A 23,742-nucleotide genomic window follows, 5' to 3' on the forward strand; every position below is an offset into this window, starting at 1 on the left:
CACAGGAGATGCTCAGAGGCTGCGGGCACAGGAGATGGTCAGAGGCTGTGGGCACAGGAGATGGTCAGAGGCTGTCACTCACTGTGACTGTGACCCTTTCATCTCTCCACCGGGCCGGCTTCACCCCCCCCCGTAATGTCCTGCCGTGGCCGGGCCCGGTAACATGGCTCCTCCTGCTCCCCCCGCTGAACCAACGAGAACTGAAGAACGAGCGGCGGCCGGCGGCTTCTGTTTAAAAATGGCGCCAGGCGGCGTCATTACATTACTGCGCATGCGCCGGCCTGCCCGTAAATTAACGGGCGGTTGGCAACACTGATCTGGCAGGACATGATGGTGTTGACATCTGGCAGGAGGTGACAGTGGTAAGTGACACGTGGCATCTGGCAGGAGGTGACAGTGGTAAGTGACACGTGGCATCTGGCAGGAGGTGACAGTGGTAAGTAACACATGGCATCTGACAGGAGGTGACAGTGGTAAGTGACACGTGGCATCTGGCAGGAGGTGACAGTGGTAAGTGACACGTGGCATCTGGCAGGAGGTGACGGTGGCAAATGACACATGACATCTGACAGCAGGTGACGATGGTAAGTGACATCTTGCATCTGGCAGCAGGTGACGGTGGCGAATTACCAGTGGCATCTAGCAGCAGGAGACGTGGCAAGTGACACGTGGCATCTGGCAGCAGGTGAGGGTGGCAAGTGATATGTTGCCCTGTGCTGATAATCAATGCAGGGCTCCTTTCAGAGGGAATGGTCGCTTTTTTTCCTACACGGGGGGCGCAGTTTGCCATCTTTGCCCTGGGCACCCAATGACCTTGTCCCAGCACTGGGTACAGCCAATGTATATGTACTTCCCTGAGATCCCTATGACATGCAGGGCACAACCAATGTGTCCGCACTGCCCTGAGATCCCTATGACTGTGACATGCAGGGTACAACCAATGTGTATGCACTGCCCTGAGATCCCTATGACATGCAGGGTACCGCCAATGTATATGTACTGCCCTGAGATCCCTATGACATGCAGGGTACAGCCAATGTATATGTACTGCCCTGAGATCCCTATAACATGCAGGGTACAGCCAATGTGTCCGCACTGCCCTGAGATGCCTATGACATGCAGGGTACAGCCAATGTGTCCGCACTGCCCTGAGATCCCTATAACATGCAGTGTACAGCCAATGTATATGTACTGCCCTGAGATCCCTATGACATGCAGGGTACAGCCAATGTATATGTACTGCCCTGAGATCCCTATAACATGCAGTGTACAGCCAATGTATATGTACTGCCCTGAGATCCCTATGACATGCAGGGTACAGCCAATGTATTTACACTGCCCTGAGATCACTATGACATGCAGGGTACAGCCAATGTATATGTACTGCCCTGAGATCCCTATGACATGCAGAGTACAGCCAATGTGTCCGCACTGCCCTGAGATCCCTATAACATGCAGGGTACAGCCAATGTATATGTACTGCCCTGAGATCCCTATAACATGCAGGGTACAGCCTATGTATATGTACTGCCCTGAGATCCCTATAACATGCAGAGTACAGCCAATGTATATGTACTGCCCTGAGATCCCTATAACATGCAGGGTACAGCCAATGTGTCCGCACTGCCCTGAGATCCCTATAACATGCAGTGTACAGCCAATGTATATGTACTGCCCTGAGATCCCTATGACATGCAGGGTACAGCCAATGTATTTACACTGCCCTGAGATCACTATGACATGCAGGGTACAGCCAATGTATATGTACTGCCCTGAGATCCCTATGACATGCAGGGTACAGCCAATGTATTTACACTGCCCTGAGATCCCTATGACATGCAGAGTACAGCCAATGTGTCCGCACTGCCCTGAGATCCCTATAACATGCAGGGTACAGCCAATGTATATGTACTGCCCTGAGATCCCTATAACATGCAGGGTACAGCCAATGTATATGTACTGCCCTGAGATCCCTATAACATGCAGGGTACAGCCAATGTATATGTACTGCCCTGAGATCCCTATAACATGCAGGGTACAGCCAATGTTGGGCTAACTGATGTGGAAGAATAGTCAGAGGAGGAGTATTGTTGCAGTGCTGGTGACTCACTGGTCATAAGTGCACATTGTTAACCTCTTCTTCCCCACACTGGAGCTTCACTGACATTCAGCAGAGTGCAGAGCTGTACACACATCGTACCTCCTTCCTAACAGGACAGCCTGCAGGGCACGGTGGGTTAATAAAGGGGCGTGTGACCCCTGGCGATTGCATATTCATGACAGAGGGCGTGGCCTGCGGGGTTCTCCGCTCGTGCAGCGTGAGAGGGGCGGGGCCGGGCTCTTTCTGCAGCTGACAGCTGGAGCGAGTCACCGGGAGACACAAGCAGGCGGCAGCGCTAAGGAGACACCGACTGAGGACGGGGGAGCTGCTCATCATGTATTGGGAGAGATCAGGGCCTGCTGAGCCAAGCTGACCCAGGAGACTGCACACCATTCCTGCCTAGGCATCCAAACCTCCCCTCCTTCTTTGTCACCCCTTCAGCATCAGACACCCCATTACTGGGGAACCCCCTCTCCTAACATATGCTGCATCTACTAATACACAGGCATCCCCTTTAACTTCAGCCCCCCAACTTCTTCTCCTCCTCCCTTAAATCACTGACCCCCACATTTTTATTATCCCAAAAGATTTTTGTTCTTCTGCCATTCCTGCATTTTTTGTTTTTCTAGTTTCCAAGAAAGTTTTAAAAAAGTTTAGATTCTGCCCAAACTTTTTGGATTTGGAAGTCTAATCCCCCCCAACACCATCAAAGCTCTTACACCTCCGTCCAGCTGTGACAGGGGACCCCAGTGCCCATGGCCGATCGCCAGCTCTGCGACACCTGACAGCGAGATCTCCGGCGACCTGGGACCATGGAGGGTGTCACCATGCCGCAGGAGCGCACCTTTCACAGCCCCTTCCTGGAGCTGGAGGACTTGACCGAGGCGGACTTCATGAGCAATGTGGTAAGGGGCATGCTGGGGGATGCAGGTGTACCGGGGGAGGATGCTCATCTCATCAGGACCACATCTGCTGGCATTGATGGAACTACAAGATGCAGGGTGTCCAAGGGGCATGCTGGGCCTTGTAGTTCTATTACAGAAGCAAGACCATAGGATGCAAAATTGTAAAAAAAAAAAAAAAAAAAAAAAAATTGCAAGCGAAATAATGAATGTGGTATTTAACCCCAAAATAAAAATGTAATATATTGCAGCTTACCTGTCAGTAGTTGTGATGGCTGCATTCATTTCTTTTTTTTTTTAGGCTTTTTTTTCTTTTATTGTCACTTGGTAATCCTACCAGTAAGTCTGTTAGTTTTCAACTTTGCTGGACCAAGCTGTGGCAGTGGCAGTTAGAGGGTTAAAAGAAACCATTTAACACTGACAGGGGTGCTTACAATGGCCTGCTTTTATTTATTTATGGAAAAAAAAGGAAAAAACTGCTGTAAGTGCTTGAAAAGTGGAGTTCAGCTTTAATTTGTAAGGCCAGCCATACACGGTGCAAATTTCATGGGTTGCAGGAAAGAAATTTGCATGGTTCCCCCTTCAACCCCAAGGTTCCTTTCACACCTGAGCGATCTGCAGCGACAGCTGCTGCAGCTCGGTTTTTTTTTTTTATTCTAGCTTTCTTTTGTTTTTTGGTGGAGCGTTTTTGGAGTGGCTCCATTCATTTGAATGGGCCTCCCTCTGCTCCAAAAATGGTCCAAAGAAGCTCATGTACCAAATCTTGGCACAGAACCAGGAGCGTTTGTGGTTGCGATTTTTGCCGCTCGACAATGGCAGCAAAATTGAACTGCGTTTGGGGTGCCATTAACCTTCCTGGCAGTATGATTATTTCAGATTTTAGGTGCTGAAAGCGGTACAATTATTTTGCATGGAAATTTGGCGTTTTATATTGTAGGCCTGTAATTCTTAACAATAACACACTTAAATCTGTCCAAACAATAGTCTAGTAGATATCCCGGGTATGATAAAGTTTGAAACACAAAAACATAAATTATAATATAATAAAAAAAATATAAATAATTAAAAAATATAATAATATAATAATAATAAAATAAATTTCCCCACGATTCACTATCGCTCAATTCTGCAAGTGTTCTAATTTACTATCGCTGTTTTCTAGCTGGTCTAAAGCCACTTTTGACATAAAGGGACACTTTTTGGTTGCTATGGACAATCTCCAGTTTCCAGGCAGAAAGAACAGTATATATCATATAAAACATTGGGGACAAAAGGGATGTGAAATGATTTCATACAGTACTGTAATCTGTAAGATTACAGTACTGTATGTGTTATGGTTTGTAAATTTTTTTGAATTTGCCGCCAGGCTCCGCCCCCGTGCGTTGCGATGCTCGCAGAGAACGGAGCCTGGCACGGAGAGGCTTCGGGCAGAGGACAGAGCCCACAGACACAGCAGGGGGACATCGCAGGATCCTGGGGACAAGGTAAGTAACGCCGCACCAGGATCCTGCAATGTAATCCCGAGTGTGGCTCGGGGTTACCGCTAATGGGACTGAAATTTAACCCCGAGCCACACTCGGGAATACCGTCAGGGAGGCTACAAAATAATGTCATCGCAAACCTGCTCTAAGTTTTGCCACGATTCTGGAATTGCAGGCAGAATCGTGTTGATTCCGCCCACGATCCGGATGGCTCAGGTGTGAATGGAGCCAGATAGTGCTGACATGGGAAATCAGCAATTGCCTTCTTCCGGCAGGGGCAGTCAGGGGAAGGCGTTCCCGCCAGGAGAAGACAGTGATTATCGCTAGCAGCTATAGCAGTTTGCTTGCAAAAATCGGAAGAGAATCTGGCAGGCTTGTTGTACCCAAGTTAATCGATCAGCCTGTGTTCAACCTGCCCATTAAAGTGGTTGTAAACCCTTACAGACCACTTTAACCTACAGGTAAGCCTAGATTAAGGCTTACCTGTAGGTGCAAGAAAAATCTCCTTAACCTAACCTTCCTAAAAACGGGCACCGATGTCTACGGCGCGCACGGCGCAGGCGCACTGAGCATGCCATTAGTGAAGGCGAGCATGCCGTCACTGACGGCTCCCGCGCGCATGCGCCGGAGTGACGTTATCGCTGCTCTGGCCAGTCACAGCGCCGGAGCAGCGATACCCGGAAGTCACTCCGGGTATCATGGCGGCGACGGAGGAGGTGAACGAGGGTCACTTCGGGGGCTTCGATCTCAGGTAAGTAATGCATAATGAGCTAGTATGCTAGCTATGCATACTAGCTCATTATGCCTTTGTCCTGCAGGGTGTTTTTTTTGGGTTTTTTTTTAGAGAGGGTTTACTTCCTCTTTAATGGTTCGAATCTTGGCCGGTTCTTGCTGAACCGGCTGAGATGTGAACGTTTATTGCCAGCCTTAGTCCATCTAAATCTGTCAGTGTATGTAAAGCTACCCTCTCCTCAGATTGACAATGCTGCGCCTCCATTGCTCCTCTATCCAGAGTGATCGGAAGTGTGGCAGGATCAGCAGGAAAGAATAGAAAGAAAACTAATGCAGCCACCACAAACAAGAATTGCTAAGCTGCAATATATTATGTGTTTTGGGATTGAATATCTCTTTAATTCAGTGTGCAAGATATATCGATCATAAAAGAATAAAATATGTTTTTTATAACCTAAGCTTCTGGAGTCTATACTGTGTCTATACTGTGATCCCAGCTGCTGGGATTAGTAAATATGTATCTAGCTGTCATTCTGCTCTGGGATGATGAAACACGACTCTTTGTAATGGATTGAATGATGATGGACCTGTTGAAAGCATTCTCTACGCTCTCCTGCCATGCAGAGTTTTGTTCTATAAGCCCCCAGGTTACCCGGGGTTTGATGGTTTTGATGCGTCTGTGTCATCTGTAATGACACATGCATTGTGTGGATTTTGTTAGACAGAGAACATCATCCTTGGGATATTAGTTCAGTTATTTGGCGATGTTCCATGTTATCACAGAGCTCCATATAAATCAGTGCCGGTGGCTCAGAAGCCATTTGTGACTTGCAGGTGCCTCTGATATTGTCTATGGAACGTATTCGGTTGGTATGCTTGCTTCCCAAAACCACAAGTTGTCTATTTTTCATCATTGCATTGAAGGAATATTATTTTATGTCAGCATGTGGAGCATCAGAATGAAACGGATACAAATCGCTTTTTTTTTAACCACTTGAACTCTGGAAGGTTTTACCCCCTTCATGACCAGGACATTTTTTGCTATTCAGCACTGTGCTACTTTAACTGACATTTATATAATTTTTGCTTTCTTTTTGTGGTATTTGATCAAATCTGGCTTTTAATTTTTTATTATACAAATGAACATTTTGAAAAAAAAAATTCTGTTATAAAACATATCCAATAAATTAATAAAAAAATCTAAATTCTTCATAAATTTAGGCCAAAATGTATTCCGCTACATGTCTTTGGTGAAAAAAAAAATCTTAAGTGTACAGTAATTGGTTTGTGTGAAGGGTATACCGTTTATAAACATACTGGAATTTATGCACCTATGACACTATACTGGTAATGGCGGTGATCAGCGACTTATAGTGGAACTGTGCTAGGGTGGCGGGCTATCTGGCACTAACTGACATTTATATAATTTTTGCTTTCTTTTGGTGGTATTTGATCAAATCTGGCTTTTTATTTTTTATTTTTCAAATTTTGAAAAAAACGTTCTGTTATAAAACATATCCAATAAATTAAAGCGGAGGTCCTACGACCATTCAGTTTTTTTTTTTTTGTAGTTATTCAGACACTTTCACAATCATAAAATAATACTCACTGTTTGGGTGTTTTAAATCTGCTGCTGTCCATTTTCGTTTGTAAAAAGTAGTTATAAAAAGTGATCCTGGCCGTTCCCATCTTGCTTGTGGGCATGTGAAGCCCACAAGCATTGATTTCCAGGATCCGGTGAATGCTGAGCTCCCAGCATTTACCGCTCTTTCCCGCACATGCTCGGTGCTTATGGCGAGCAGCGCCGTAAACTTCCGGGTTGCCATCACAACGGGCGTCGTTGTCGAAAGTTCCTGCCCCCTTGTGTGATGGCAATCTCTTTTGAAATCCCGCGAGAACTCGTGGCAGGCCTCCACAATGACACCTGGGAACAATGACAAGAGCTTCCAGGAGACAGTGCGGCACACAGGAAATGACGGAATACCCGCAAAATACCCGCCCATATCCGCAGTGGACACATACAGGAAGCAGAGATGAACATGAGAAAAACACAGGTACACTAGAAAAAAAAAAAGTGCAGTTTATAACTGAATACATTGCTGTAATGTGATTGAGCAAAAGTTGTAAAATAGGGTGGACCTCCGCTTTAACCTCCCTGGCGGTATGATTATTTCAGATTTTTGGTGCTGAAAGCGGTACCATTATTTTGCATGGAAATTTGGCGTTTTATATTGTAGGCCTACTTGATTTGATTGTAGCCATATTAGTGCAATTGTGACAGAGAAAATTGAGTACTGTCCATGATACTTTTTTTATTTGCACTAACATACAATTTTTCAGGACAAGCTTTCGGGGTATGTCCCCTTCTTCAAGGTCCAAGCAGTACTGATTCACACATTTTTAAGCAGAATGTTAAAGAAAAAACTAAAAAAAAAAAACCACATCTCTGAGGAAAAGGAGAGAGAAAAGAAATGGGAAAAACAAACACATACAAAGATAGCAGCAGAGTATTGTAGGCCTGTAATTCTTAGGAATAACACACTTAAATCTGTCCAAACAAGAGTCTAGTAGACATCTCAGGTATGAAAAAGTTTGAAACACTAAATCATAAATTATAATATAATAAATAACTATAAATAATTATAAGAAATAATAATATAATAATAATAAAAATGATTCAAAAATGTAATCAAATCAAAAACACTGAAATTTGCTCAGTTGCAGAATTGTCGCTGTCATTACTTTCAGTGTTTGATGACGGATTTCCCCACAAATCACTATCGATCAATTCTGCAAGTGATTCTAATTTATCATCGCTGTTTTCTAGCTTGTCTAAACCTGCTTTTGAGGTAAAGGAACGGTTTTGGTTGCTATGGACAATCTCCAGTTTCCAGGCAAAAAACAGTTTTTATAATATAAAACTTCATGCAGGGCACTGGAGAAACCACTAGGGACAAAAGGGAGTTGAAATAAATTGATACAGTAATGTAATCTGTAAGATTACAGTGTACTGTATATGTATTGTGTGTTTTTACTTTTTGAATTTGGCGTTGCAACGCTCGCAGAGAACGGAGCCCGAGCACAGTGATAGATCGAGCGGAGGATGGCTCACTCACACAGCAGGGAGACATCGCAGGATCCTGGGGGACAAGGTAAGTAAGCTCTTCCTGGATCCTGCGATGCGATCCCGAGTGTGGCTCGGGGTTACCGCTTTTGCTACTGAAAAGCCACCCCGAGCCAGATTTGGGAATACCACTAGGGGGTTAATAAAAAAATCAAATTTCTTCATGAATGTAGGCCAAAATGTATTCCGCTACATGTCTTTGGTGGAAAAAAATATTCCAATAAGTGTACAGTGATTGGTTTGTGTGAAGGTTATACCGTTTACAAACTCTGGTATATATACTGGAATTTATGCAGCTATGATGCTATACTGGTAATGGCGGTGATCAGCGACTTATAGTGGAACTGTGCTACGGTGGTGGGCTGGCACTAACAGACCTTTGCTGGGAGGGTATAGTGACACTAATACAGTGATCAGTGATAATAATGTACACTGTTACAGTACTAATGACACTAGCTAGGAAGGGGTTAAAATCTAGGGGCAATCAAGGTGAAAAACCCTGAGGGTTTACAACACCTTTAACCCCTTAATGCATTCTATGCATTAAGGTGAAAAACCTTCTGTGGTGCAGCTGCCCCCCAGAGCCCCCCTTTTTCTTACCTGAGCCCAATCGTTACAGCGTCGAGGACGAGCAGAGCAGCTCCAGCCGCTGTCTCGTGTCTTCATTGGATAGATTGATAGCAGCAGGAGCCATTGGCTCTCGCTGCTATCAGTCAAATCCAGTGACCCGGGGGGAGCGAGTCCTGCTGTCTGTGTCAATAGATGCATCAGCAGGACTCGGGAGCGTGCCCGCACGAGTGCCCACATGGAATGCGGCTCTCTATGGGGCACTTGATGAGGAGGAGGAGCCAGGAGCGCCGGCAGGGGACCCTAGAAAAGGAGGATCGAGGGCGCTATGTGCAAAACCCTTGCGTAAGTATAGGCATGTTTATTATTTTACAAAAAAAAAAAAAAACGAGCCTTTACAATCACTTTAACTGTTTGCCTAATAAGTGTAATGTGTGTAATGTGCTGTTTTTACTAAAAGAGCTGGTTGTTTTTTCTCCCTTCTTTGCAGGGAGAAGAAACAGCCAGATCGATGCTCTGTGTACAGAGTCCTGAGTGTTTGTACACACAGGACTCTGTGCTGTGATTGGACACAGCTGATCAGCAGGTCTAAGCCATAAATCATTGGCCGGGAACTGCTGACAAAATCGCACTGTGCCCAACCACAGCGTGGGTCAGCAGGTGGCTCTAGCATGTGCGCCCCAAACCCAGAAGCAAGCCAGTGTCTTGCCGAGAAAGTTCCCTCGGCGGATAAGTTCCCCCCCTGTACTGCGTAGGCGCAGCGCCTGCGCAGTACGAACTACTATCAGCCGCCGGAGATAGCCGAAGGACAAAATCTACAATCAGCTGTACACGGCGCTTGCGCCCTAGGTCCGGGTTCCTTCCCCACCATCTAAGTGGACCTAGAGGGGGAATAAAAAAGAGCCGAGCAAAGCGAGGCCGTGCCCGAAGCGCGGCGAGAGAAGCGAGCCCGCTAGGGGCCCTCTTACAGGCGCCGTGTACAGCTGATTTTCCCCTATTCATCTTCAGGTATTTTCGCCGGATCCTACTGCGCAGGCGCAGTGCCTGCGCAGTAGAGGGGGGTCCTTATCCGCCGAGCGGAACTTTCTCGGCAGAACACCAGCAACGTTTATTTTCGCTGCCGAGCCTGCCACTGCCGCTTGGCCTTAGTAAATCTACTGTGACTGAGCGCCAAGTAGTTAATTCATATATTGTCACCACTAAGTAACCAGCAGTGGAAAAATCTGTGTGTTTTTGGAACCTTCTATTTAAATTTCTGACTCCACAGTAGAGTTAGAAGATGTGATGCATAGGAGTTGGATTTACTAAAGGCAAAAAGACTGTGCACTTTGCAAGTGCAGTTGCACTCCTTTTCACAAGAGCTTAGTGAATGTGATGAAGTTTCACTTTGTGAAGAATACCCGATAAGGTGCAAGGAGAAAAAAAAAAAAACAGTATTTTTACAGTACTTGCTCATGATTGGATATTCTATGCAATCGGCATGCTAAAGTGGTTTCACTTCCAGTATTTTTGTATGACTTTTAAGCTTGCCTTGATTGCAGTTTAGCAGATCAGCAACACTGAGATACAACAAAGATTAAAAAGTGTAAAAAAATCAGTATTTTATAAAACTATACAAAGTGCTTTAGCAAACTATATTTTGTGACATTATGGTTTACAGGTACTAACAATAAAAAAAAAAAATATGCTGGCTCTGCCTGATTCATCATTGAAGGCATGCTGAAGTATTTATTTTATTCCAGTATTATTGTCAGACCTTTTAGCTTGCCTTGAGTGCTATTTAGCATGCTTGAAGTGACTCGATAAGCTAAGGCGGCTGCTTTTTTGCTTTTTTTTTTATTGTTATTATTATCCTTATTACTACTCTACTATTACTTCAACTCTCCAAAAAATTTCCCTGACATAGTCTTAAGCCGCGTACACACGAGCGGAATGTCCGACAGAAAAAGTCCGGAAGCGTTTCATCGTCTATCCTGATCGTGTGTAGGCCTCATCTGACTTTTTTTTTTCGAAAATTCTGACGAACCTAGAAATAGAACATGTTCTAAATATTTCCGAGGAACCAATTCCGATCGGGAAAACCGATCGTCTGTATGCTGTTCCGACGGACCAAAAAAGACGCATGCTCTGAAGCAAGTACAAGACGGAAGCTATTGGCTACTGGCTATTGAACTTCCTTTTTCTAGTCCCGTCGTAAGTGTTGTACGTCACCGCGTTCTGGACGGTTGGACTTTGGTCGGACTTTGGGTTGACCGTGTGTAGGCAAGACCGCTTGAATGGAATTCCGTCGGAGTTCTATCGGAGAAACCTTCTGAGTTTATTCCAACGGCAAAACCGGTTGTGTGTACGTGGCATAAGACACATTGCATACTTAAACTGTTTTGTACTCTCAAACATTGAAAGAACTGTTTTGGCATAGCCCGAGTCTATTGGAAGTCAATCTACTTCAGGACGGTTGGGTTTGGCAAGCAGGTTAGGTGATCTACGGCACTGCTGCACCTGTTAAAGTTTAAGCTGCTCATGGACATGTAGGTATGCACGATTTACTGCCTTAAGGCCCAGGCAGTAGGAGCACAGACATGACCGAGCACAGACATGACCGAGCACAGACATGACCGAGCACAGACATGACAGAGCACAGAGCACAGACATGACCGAGCACAGACATGACAGAGCACAGACATGACAGAGCACAGAGCACAGATATGACCGAGCACAGACATGACCGAGCACAGACATGACCGAGCACAGACATGACAGCGCACAGACATGACAGGCCAACTTGGCCGAGGGTCCTGTGCAGTGGAGAAGGGAAGGTGGCGATCAGCTGTGCCGGCAGATGTTCACGGCGCCTTTTATCATGCAGGCAACTGATAGTGACTGGGATTGGCTTTCAATGATTTCTCTTTAATGACTGTTCCCACCAATCAGGTCCAGCAGGGTCAGGGCGAGCCCAATATAAGAGCAAGTGGGTGTAGTTCATGTATGTCTTTAACCTTACCATTGTAATTTGGATGGTTAAGCAACTAAATACCTAAAGTGATCATTCTGTCATTTTAATCCATTGTTTTTTTACTATATGTGTGATGTACAGTAATAATGTAGTGTCATAATAATGTAGTGTCAAGTAAATGCAGAACTAAAGAAGACTAACTACATCTATGGGTCCTGGTAGAAGGGTCAATGGCCCTTGTGATCCATTGGCCGGTCCTCTCTTGGGACATGATGTCTTTTTCATTAGCCATTAGGCTCTGGATGACAGACATTCTCCAGCATGTTAGAAGTTTTTGTGTTCGATACTACTGTCTGAGTGTAGGAAGTGCAACAGCATGTACTATGCACTCCGAACCATAGATGGAGCTGTAGTGATATACTGTACTAGCGTCTGTGTATTTATATATGTTTATATATTCTGCACAGGAAGGATGTTTTTTTCTCTCTGCTCTCTCCTGTAATGCTGTTCTCACACATGTATGCTGTTCTGCTATGCAATTAAAGCTGAATTCTGTAGCCCTCAAGATCTCAGTGCCACATCCTATCACATAACCAACAGAGGGTAGGTTCAAAACCCATCTACTTTGTGTACAAGGTGCTCCAAGGTGCTGGAGAAAAACAGCTCTGGTCCCAGAAATCATCCGAAAGCATATTTGATGCCTTTGTGAAATAAAAAAAACTGCATTCCAGTCATGTTAAATGTGAGGGTCAGACTGTAGTGGCAACTGACATGAAGTTGACCATGGCTGTAGTCCATGTTTCATTTTACATGGCAGGCTAATTCTACAAACTCAAGAGATATTTTGCTCTACATGGCAAGCTTCTCTACAAGCTTACAGGCAGATATGTTTAATATGGGCCTCAATGCATATCCCCAATCCACTATAAGTGCCCTTTGGCACCCTGGGCAGAATTTGTTTTCAATGTGCTTTACCTACCCCAAGCAGAATTAAATGCAAGTTGCAGCATGTGTCCATAGTGATGCTATAACTCTGGTACCCCTGCTTGGAAGGACACCTAAAATTTGGAGCTAAATGCAGATTGGCAGGCTTAAGGATGCAGCAAGTGTGGAGTTATCACCCATGGATTGGCGTCCCAACCACAGCAAACGCTATTCCACGAATGGAGGGTGGCTTCCTTGAAGCAGCTGCTGATGGTTCTTATATTAGAAAGAGGCACCAAGCAACCTGAGCTCTGCACCCATGGACAGGAATCTCAAAGTTGATTATACGTGCGGCGCCACACGCTGATTATACAATCTCTTTTAAATTCACCAAAACTGCACAATGAGAGGGTCTACCTAAACAACTGATCCAAATTTTATCCAAACAGACAGGCTCTTGCACTACATGGTTATTTGCAGATCTAATTAAGATTGTATAATGAAAGCCCTAAATGTCCTATCTTAGGCCAGGATTACTTCTGCAGGACATACTACTGATTTATCAGTTTGTGGAACTGCATCTCTCATTATACCTTGATGCTGTTTCTGTTTCAGGCAGTTATGTGATGCTTTGACCTGATAAGAATCTATTAGTTAGCACACCTGCAGAATGAAGAGCCTGCAACCATATGCATGTCAGTGCAGTGTATCCATAGTATCAGGAACGGGTCAGACTAGTCTTGTATCTCCAGAAAGCTCTGACACAATTGTGAGTTCAGGTCAGGGACTTTAGCCAGGAGCTGCCCTCTATAGTGACCTCCGTCCTGTTATTATTATGCATTGCAACCTGTAGAGACAGGCTTGGCACGAGGAATGTACATGGCTGTCAAGAAATATAGCTTGCCTTCTAAAACATTATTAGACTCTGAAATCCTAAAAACTTGAACAACTTAAAGGGTACCTTGCATCAATGGTGTTGCTAGATACTGGTGCCAAAGGCAGGTTCTACTTGCCCTGGCAAGGCAATTTTAGGTGTCCATTTGAGGGTTCTGCTTCTCAGGGCAGGGACTGATTACTACAGAAGGTCAGAATTTCAATGGTTACATTCAAAGAGATTCTAGCAGGTTAGTGAAAAGAGACTAAATCCATGCGTCTGGTAGTTTGGTTTTAAGCAAAAAAGAAAGCAGATGTAAAATAGTTACCTCCACCTAAACTCCAACTGATCTTTCAGCTTAAAACTGTATTAAACCCAAAACCAAAAAATGTAATATATTGCAGTTTACCAATCATTAGATGTGGTGGCTGCATTAGTCTTCTTCTTTTTTTTTTTTTTTTTTTAGGCTTTTTCCCCTCTGTTTTCTCCTGATGATCTGGCCAGTAACACATCTCCTGTATTAGAACGCCCCCATTCTGGATGGAGGAGCAACACAGACACTTTTGGGCAGCAGCATTGTCAGGCTAGTTAGGTCAGATTATGGGGTATGGGCCTGATAAAAATGTCAGGATTACAAAATTATCTGAACAAAATGATGCATTTTGTGGCAGGTAAAACAGTTCACACAATATTTTAGCTGTGAATTTAGCTCTTTGCCTTCATTTCCACTTTAATAACCACTGTCGACCTCAGGAGCAGGCTGTGTATCGACAGATATGATTCAAGAAACGATTTGCATAATCTACTCAACACAACATCAGTCTATACCACGTGGAATTTTTAGGCCTCTTGCACACTGCTGCCTATAATCTCAGCATTTTTGGGCATACAGGTGTTTTGTTTTTTTTACTGAACTAAATGCAGCCCATTGTTTTCAATGTGCCTGTACACAAAGGCGCATAAACATGTAGATTACTAAAAAAATAAAGTTGCCAGTGTCAGTATTTTTACATGCAAAAATGCACGTACATGTGTAAAATCTTACTTTGAAGAAGTTAAAATTCAGTGAGAGAGCTAAAATTTATTTTACACATGTACGCTCGCAAATGTGCACAAATACACACAAAATAAACACAATAAATTTTGGCCAGGAATACTGATGTTCGAACAACAGTACTGTGTTCAAGCCCCCAATGTGGTTCCAAAGGCTGAAGGTTTTTTACCTTAATGCATTCTCTTCGTTAGGCCCCGTACACACTACAACTTTGGAGCACTTGTCGCATCAGAAGTTGGACCCCTTTCAGTGCAATGGAACCATTCTAATCGGTGAAACTTGAGTCGCTCCGACTTAGAAAAAGGTTCCCGCAGTACGTTTGGTTCGACTTTGGTCCGACTCGCATTGACTGTTAAAGAATGCAAGTCGCGCTAGGGTGCGACTTCAAATTCGTGGGTAGTGTGCACCCGAGCTAAAGGTAAAATACTTTCTGAGTGCAGCTCCACCCCAGCCCCCTCTTATACTTACCTGAGCCCGATCTTGATCCAGCACTATGCATAAAAGCAGCAGCTCTCTCCCTCCTCATAGGCTCCCGCTGCTGTCAATCACATCAGTGAGAAGGGAGTAAGGAGCAGGGCCGAGCCACGCTCACACAGAGCGAAGCTGCATTAGTGTCTCCATAGCAAGCGACTTGCTGTGGTGAGCCCTCGATGGGAAGGAGGGGCCAGGAACACGGGCGCGGGACCCGACAAGAGGGGGATCAGGGCTGCTCTGTGCAAAACCATTGCAAAGAGCAGGTAAGTATATATAACATGTTTGTTATGTTAAAAAAAAAATATAGGTTTACAAGAGAAAGTACGTAACACTGAACAGAGATGTCATTGTTATCTTAGGTCTTTTCTCTGACAGCCTATTACAGTAAAAAATGTGTGCTGTTATGAGTTCTTAGTGTTCAGAGACATTTCAGGACCGATTTATAGAAATGACCTTTGAAATTTTTTGTTTATTTTCTGGAATGCATTCAAAAAATGACAGCTGAGGTGTGGGACCCTCATTTTCCTTGGCAGTGCCAAGGATGGGCACTTCTACTAGGCATGGGCACTTATGCCATGAGTGCACTCTTTTGCCAGGGGTGGACATTTATGTCAGGAGTGGACACTTATGCCAGGGATGGGCACTTATGCCAGGGATGGGCACTTATGCCAGGGATGGCACATATGTCAGGAGTGGACACTTATGCCAGGGATGGGCATTTATGCTAGGGATGGGCACTTATGCCAGTTGTGGGCACTTAAACCAAGGGTGGGCAAGCCACATCCACCCAACAGCAGAATTCCCAGAATGCTAACTCTGCTGAAAAGTGATATTTTAGTTGTGCACATTTACTGACAGGTTGAATCACATTCCAAATCCTTATGTCTCTCAGGGAGTGTTTAATCTTCTCCTTGCGGATCAGTAGTTCTTGGCAGTTCTGACAACGCAGCATGTAGTATAAGATGTGTTTACAAAACGAGTTGTTAGTTTAAAGAGACACTGCCACTCTACCCATTCACGGCAAAGTAATAGAGTATGTGTAGATTCCCCCCCACACACACACACCCCGTGCCTCTTGGCACATTGATACTAACCTTTCCAGTGATCCCCCATGGCTTCTTCCTCAGTTGCAGCAATCACCAAAATAATATGTTGAACCCTAGGGGTAGGGGTGATGTCAACCAACCATGTGTCATGTGACGGTGCCACTAGGCCCAAGCACTGCAAAATGAGAGGAGGTCACATGCCCCTCCATATCCTGAAGGATCAGATATTTGGAAGGAGCAGCAGGGAAACACTGAAGAGGTGAGTACTGGGGAGGGGGGGCTTTACACAAACAATTTTGTGTAATGAGAGGGGGAGCAGCTAAGCTCTGTGAAGTCTCGGGAGCGAGCAGAGAGCCGACATCAATCAAGCAAAATGACAGGAAAGTGGGTGGATCCAGACTCCAGAGCCAGACCATTGTCAGTATTACACTGTATGAAAATCTGAAGACCCTCCCACAGGTATTTAGCTCAATTTTAACAGAATGGGGGCACTTCTGAGAGGGCTGGAAAGATTTATAGATATCAGCAGCTCACATATAATAGATGTAAGCAAAAAAAAAAGGAAACCCATACTTCTCTTTTAAAGTTTAGAGATTTGTTTTCTTTTTAAAATTAGGTACGGTACTTACCGTGAATGAAGGGTGTCTGTGGCTGCTGTGTTTGGTCAAAATCCAAAGTCCTCTGCTCCCAGATACCCCAGCAGTGATCTTCCGGTGCGGTGAGAGTTAATATGAGTGGCAGCACCTATGACAGGCACAAATCAAGTTCTGAATATGCCCGCCATTTCCACCCCCGTGGTCCATTCATGGAAGCCATACTATCGGTGCCCACAATGAACAGTGCTCCATGAATGGAGGATGGGCGGATGAGGAAAAGGTGTGCCTCCTTCAATCACAGAATGCTTTTCATTCTGAAATTCCATTAAACTTCAGCTTTAAGTTTTAGGGTTTTGGTTAGGGATTGTATTTGGCGATAAGGGTATGGGTTTGGGGGGGGGGGGGGGGGGTTAAAGAGGAAGTAAACCCTGATGAGTTTTACTTCTTCTTTTTTCCCCTGCAAAGTAAAAGGTAAAAGCAAAATGACCTAGTATGCATCACATACTAGCCCATTATGTGCCACTTACCTGCAAACGAAGCCCGCCATGTCCCCGCTGGTGGCTGCATCCATCTTTACCCCTCTTTCTCCTGAGAATGCGCGTGGGAGCTGCCAGTCACGGCACAAGCCCCTTAGAAACAGCATTATCGTGCCCTTTCTTCAGTATGCATGCCTGATTATAGGTTTATCTGTAGGTAAAAGTGGTGTAACTAGGTTTAGAAGCTCACTTTATCAGTTTGGCTAATGTTTCTTATCACTTTTCCGCTCTCAACGGCAATAGTCACCAGGGCAAATAGAGAAGGATAACCAGGATACTAACAACAATAAAAACTTGACGGGGGTTCCCCACTCTATCTAAAAAAAATTTAAAAATCCAACAGGATTAATGGATAGTTTGCATTATTTAAAGGGGACAAGGAATGGGCTTTTGTAATAGTCTAGATCTCATTTCATTCATTGTAAAAGTTCTTCCTTACATGTAAGGAGTAGGTGTGTGTGTTGTTGTTCATTTGTTTTTTCTTCCTGCCATAGCAGAAATGCAGCTTAGTGTCAGGCTATACTATCTGAACCCAGAGCTGATAACTGGCAGTCTGTCTGAGCTGCTGCAGTATTTGCCCAGTTCAACAGGGACCCTCTGAATTTCAATCTACCTATGGCCAGTCCTGCTCAACAGAAGTCAATGTAACTATTGACTTTTGTCAAATGGGGTGTTGGAAATGTTTAATTACATCAATGGTTGCATAGCCAATCAGCTTCAAAGCTGATCAGTGTATTCTGACAGCAGAGGAATTCCTGCTGTCAAAGTACAATAGCACAGCGGGAGAATTCCCTCATCAAACCTGATTGTGTGGATTTTTTTTTTTTTAAAGGACCAGTCTATGGCCAGCTTTAGTTTTATTTGATGTAATCCTTAAATTACCCTTATTTTATGAGTGTCTGATATCAGCACTGAGATCGGGTTTATAGGACAGCCATGCAGCCTGATACTCAGCCTGATACTTCTGCTCTAGCAGGGAGAGAATATAGATAAATAATACAAAAAAATAAGTAATCGCTGACAGGTATAACTGCAAATAAATTCAAGAGCGGAGATTCCGATTATTACAGATTTCCAGTGGTACTGGTTTTTCATAGCTTCTTTGTTATATGGACATTTTGGAAGAACTCATCTAGATTTCTGGACTTCTTATCTCAAAGTTAATTACTCCAATAACACTCTCTAGCCCTGATGACTATCTATATAGCTTAACCATTTACAATAGCCATTACTACTAAAGTGCATCAAGAATGAGTTGCATTATATTAATGGTTGTATTTCACTGCTTTTCTTTGTAAACCTGTGTACTGTATAAATATGTAGGCATCCGAACCATTTTTGGAATTGTAACCCGAAGAAGGGAACATGTCGTGAAAGCTTGTATGTTTAATAACTTAGACAACAACAACTAAACCCACATTGCTTCAATAAGTATAAGTGCCCATAATGAAAAATAAAGAAAAATAATTAAAAAACACAAACATGTTTCACCTCAAAACAAGGCTTTATCAGGGATGTACAGTGCAAAAAGTGTGTTATAGAAAAGCACATGGCAAAATTTTGCTATTGGCCTTTCTTAATTTGTTTTCTTTATTTTTCATTATGGGCACTTAGATTTATTGGGGAAATGTGGGTTTAGTTGTTAAAGGGAAAGGGAGATTTTTGTGGACTGGTGGAGATAGGTGGATTGATAGAAGTGTATTATTTTCCCAGGCTGGAAGGGTACTGTGACTATTTAATTTTGATGGGTAGCTGAGCCTTTTAGTGACCACAGTAACCCTCAGTATCAATCCATGCCTTTTGGGTTGGGGTATGCCGCCGATACTGACCCTACCCTATACACATCTCCACTCAGACAGAAAGATTGACCAACAGCAGCTAAAGACATACTTGCTGTCTGGTTGTTATCTCCCTATAATGAAGGCAGATGTATATCTCTTCCATCATTTTGTATTTCTGCATTGCCCTAAGGTTATACACCTGGCATCCTTATGTCTTCCTTTCATTTTCTACATTATGAGTTTTAGACAGTTATGAATAAAAGCAAAGTTTTAGGTCATAGTGGGTTTGGTGAGTGGGTACAGCGCACTCCTGCTTATGTTTCTCTATTTACCAGTGTATAACACGGTACATGACTGCTCTCCCTACGTTACTAAAACTCTGTGAAGGAAATGGGTTTCCTGATTTTGTCATTCCAATTGGCTCCTTATATTTATCGGGGGAGATGACTTTGCCTTCTGTTCGGTTGTCAGTAATCATGATGGTTAGCCTTTTAAAGAAGTGCATGCCTCGAAGTTGTGAGTTAGCGACAGGAACTAATTAGTGTATGTGATTGTGGTCGCCACTAATGATTCGGTCGGCTCAGTGGGAGCTATTCTGTGGCTTTTAGAGAGTCATTTATTGGATACCAATGTTTACAATTACAGATGACAGTTTATTCTTACTGAAACAATTAGAATATTTCTTAGTTTCTGATTCCAAGCCAAGTAAAAGGTCATTAACCTTTTCATCCTATGATGATTATTTGAATTAAATTTAGAGCTGCCCCCTTAGGAGCCACTGCCACTGGTTAGAAGAAGCTGCTATTCCCCCAGAGGTGACTCCCCCTGAAATGACCTAGAGCTCAACAGTGGGCTTTACTCAAAGCAACACAGGAGGGCCTGCCAGAAAAGGGGTTTGCAACAGCAAGAATACAGCAGTGAATGTAAATGTAATTTCAACTGTAATTATAAACAAATATAACGGATCAACTATATGGCCTATCTGAAATTTTAAGACCCTATCCATGCCACTGGTCAGTGGGCACTCAATTACAGTCTGCTGGTGTTGGGGCCCTAAGTCATTCTCTTTACAGCAGGGCATCTCAACCTTATTCCAGCCACGGCGCCTTTTAAAATTCTGCACAGTCTCGAGGCTCCCCATTCTAAAATGTAAAAAAACGAAACTAATATTTGTATGAATTGCAACAGCATGCATACACATAAGTCACCCAACATTAGAGGTTATTTATTCTTTGAAAGCAAATACACTTTTGCACACTGGTACTAACTAGTTTTCCAGCTTTTCTCTTTCCTCATTTTCTCTGCCCCACACAGCTAACATGACCCCAGTGCTGACATAGAGGAGCATTCAAACAAGCATGGTGGGGTGCCAGTGTCCAATGTACTCCTTTTCAACCAATGATGTCAGTACAATGCCCAAGGTTGTAATGCTGCACAATGGAAATCTGTGGCTTTGTGTATCAAATACAGCAAGCTGATTCACTTGCTGGTACATAATTTCGTGGCAATTTAAGACAATTTTTAGGCATTTTGCCAAGGCCCCCTTAAGGAACCCAGAAGGCATCCTGGTTAAAAAAGGCTGCTCTACAGAGTGTTTGTAATCCCACGTTAAGGAATGTGATACTTCCAAAAGAAAGGGATTGTCCCTGGGTGGCAGTCAATTCTCTACAAGGCAGGTAAATCAAACAACTTTGGTGGCCAGGAGATCTCTCACCACAAACCACTGCTCTCTGGCAGTCCTTTGGAGTCCTTGCAAGAGGTCATGCCATGCACATGGCATTTCTCTTAGGCTGGCATTGCTGGATTAAAAGCTCCCCACCTCAATCTTCCGTCCTCTCTGGGGTGAAGGCTCTGTGTCTGTATGTGGCTTTGTCCTATATTTTTTTTCTGCCACTCTAGCTCCTTGCAGCTTGTCGTTCTCTCGTCTGGAGTCATTAGTCTTGTAACCAGTTGGCAGCTCTGGCTGCAATGCTCTGCAGCTCTGTCAACCCTGCTTAATTCTTTGCATCACATTAAATTCCCCAGCACTCCCTGTGTCCACTCTGCTTTGTCTCCAGGAGCAGGACTACCCATCCCGGTGCTACCAATAGTCCAAGTCAAAGAGTTCTCCTTTCCTTCTTTCACCCTGTGCTCTGTTACTCTGGTGCAGGGAGGGAGAAACGAGCTATGGCTGGGTTGTAGTGTTCAGCTGAGTGGCTTAAAGGGGCCTACAGAAAATCAGAATGATTCTGTCATCACAGGGTCACTTATAAAAGAAGGTCAGCGTTGTGAAAGAAGCCCACTTTTTAGTTGAAAGAGATTCCTATTTTGTTTTACTAGATGAGTTGCCTATGAGATGGATATTAAAAAGACACAGCAGCCCTCTAATTGTTTTCCTAGAAGACACTATTACTCATTATATCGGCCCTGGTCTGCAACTCTGGTTAGACTGGGGAAGAGTAGAGTATCTGTCAGTACCATTGGGGACCCAGAGAGCATGTTAATATTTTAAAAAAAATAGATAAGCTGCTTGCAAAGAAAGCAATTAATACTTTAACTGTCCTGATGTCTATGCCACTGAACTCTGCTTCATTTGAGCCCGGCTAAGAAGCTGTGGACACCTGTGATCCCTATAGGAACAGTCCTTATTATTATTATTATTATTATTATACGAGATTTATATAGCGCCAACAGTTTACGCAGCGCTTTACAATGTATAAGGGGGACAACACAATTACAGTACAGTTCAATACAAAAGGTACAGGAGGGCCCTGCTCGTAGAGCTTACATTCTAAAGGGAGGGGGTGGTGGTACAAAAGGTAATAGCTGCAAAGAATGATTTGATGGGGGTGGCTCAGGGACAGTTATGTGGGTGTGGTATAGGCTTCCCTGAATAAATGAGTTTTCAGGGATCTCCTAAAGGTGGACAGGGTAGGGGCTGATCGGACATACTGGGGCAGGGAATTCCAGAGGATGGGAGAGGCTCTGGAGAAGTCCTGAAGGCGAGCATGGGAGGAGGTAACAAGGGAGCTAGAGAGCAGGAGGTCCTGGGAGGAGCGGAGGGGGCGATTTGGGCGATATCTGCAGATGAGGTTGGTGATGTAGATGGGGGCGATGTTCTGAATGGCCTTGTATGTTATGGTTAGCATTTTTAATTTTATACGGTGGGGTAGGGGAAGCCAGTGAAGGGATTGGCAGAGAGGGGCAGCAGTCACGGATCGATTAGTGAGGTGTATTAGTCTAGCAGCAGCATTCATAATAGACTGAAGGGGGGATAGCCTGCTTAAGGTAGGCCATTAAGGAGAGAGTTGCAGTAGTCGAGGCGGGAAATAATCAAGGAGTGAATACGTTAGTTTGTGGTGTCATTAGTCATGAAGGGTCGAATTCTGGAGATGTTGCGGAGGTTAAAGCGGCAGGATTTAGCCAGTGATTGGATATGGGGGCTGAAGGAGAGGTCAGAGTCAATGATTACACCCAGGACCCTGGCATGTGTGGAGGGACCAATGGTTGTGTTGTTGATATTAATGGTGAAGTCACAGGAGGGGGACCGTGAAGGAGGAAATATAACAAGCTCAGTTTTAGAAAGATTAAGTTTGAGGAAGTGGTGTGACATCCATACCGATATGTCATTCAGCAAGTTTGAGATCCGTGAGGAGATAGTGGGGGTGAGTTGAGGAGTGGAGAGATAGATCTGTGTGTCATCGGCATAGAGGTGGTATTGGAAGCCATGGGAGGTTATCAACTGGCCCAGGGAAGAGGTATAGAGTGAGAAAAGGAGAGGCCCAAGGACGGAGCCTTGGGGTACCCCAACAGAAAGAGGAAGGGGAGCGGAGGAGATGGAGTTGTAAGTGACACTGAAAGTGCGCTGAGATAGGCAGGAGGAGAACCAGTCCTTACTCTTGCTCCAACATGCAAATCTACTAGTGCAAGAGAATGGACAAGTTGGTTCTCAAGCTGCTTTTCCAACCCTCAAGTACACATTATGCTAGAGTACCATCAATAATCTAGATCAATAATATTGAATACTTTAGTGCCTGGTGCATCCTGCAGGTCAGCCTATCAAAGTACAAAGCTGGCATATGATTTGCTTCTGGTTACCTGCTGTAATATTGAAGGAATGGGCTTTTGTGCTGGCAGATCATCAGGCAGCAGGGGTGTCAATGACCTATCCAAATTCATATGGACATGACTCCCTGGAGTTATTATATCAAAATATAGATACAGTGCCTTGAAAAATTATGCATACCCCTTGAAATTTTCCACATTTTGTCATGTTACAACCAAAAACCTAAATGTATTTTATTGGGATTTTATGTGATAGACCAACACAAAGTGGCATATAATTGTGAAGTGGAAGGAAAATGATAAATGGTTTTCAATTTTTTTTTACAAATAAATATGTGAAAAGTGTGGCGTGCATTTGTATTCAGCCCCCTTTACTCTGATACCCCTAACTAAAATCTATTGGAACCAATTGCCTTCAAAAGTCACCTAATTAGTAAATAGAGTCCACCTGTATATCATTTAATCTCAGTATAAATACAGCTGTTCCCTGAAGCCCTCAAAGGTTTGTTAGAGAACCTTATTGAACAAACAGCATCATGAAGGCCAAGGAACA

General features: G+C 44.0%; 1 protein-coding gene and 1 long non-coding RNA gene across 3 annotated transcripts in view; one reads left to right on the forward strand and one right to left on the reverse strand.

Moving 5' to 3' along the window:
• The window catches only part of LOC141111996 (uncharacterized), a 286,628-nt gene that overhangs the window by 228,631 nt on the left and 34,255 nt on the right, over positions 1-23,742 (reverse strand). The window lies entirely within an intron of this gene.
• Positions 2,313-23,742, forward strand: part of CREB3L1 (cAMP responsive element binding protein 3 like 1) — a 147,796-nt gene continuing 126,366 nt past the window's right edge. The window contains exon 1 of one of the 2 annotated variants that reach the window (XM_073604280.1): positions 2,313-3,006. In XM_073604280.1, the coding sequence (XP_073460381.1) occupies positions 2,914-3,006 (93 nt within the window). In that variant the 5' untranslated portion in view covers positions 2,313-2,913. The remainder of the gene's footprint in view (positions 3,007-23,742) is intronic. The other variant, XM_073604281.1, reaches the window with a different exon arrangement.

This window comes from Aquarana catesbeiana, linkage group LG11 (assembly GCF_042186555.1).
Source record: "Aquarana catesbeiana isolate 2022-GZ linkage group LG11, ASM4218655v1, whole genome shotgun sequence".
NCBI lineage: Eukaryota > Metazoa > Chordata > Amphibia > Anura > Ranidae > Aquarana > Aquarana catesbeiana.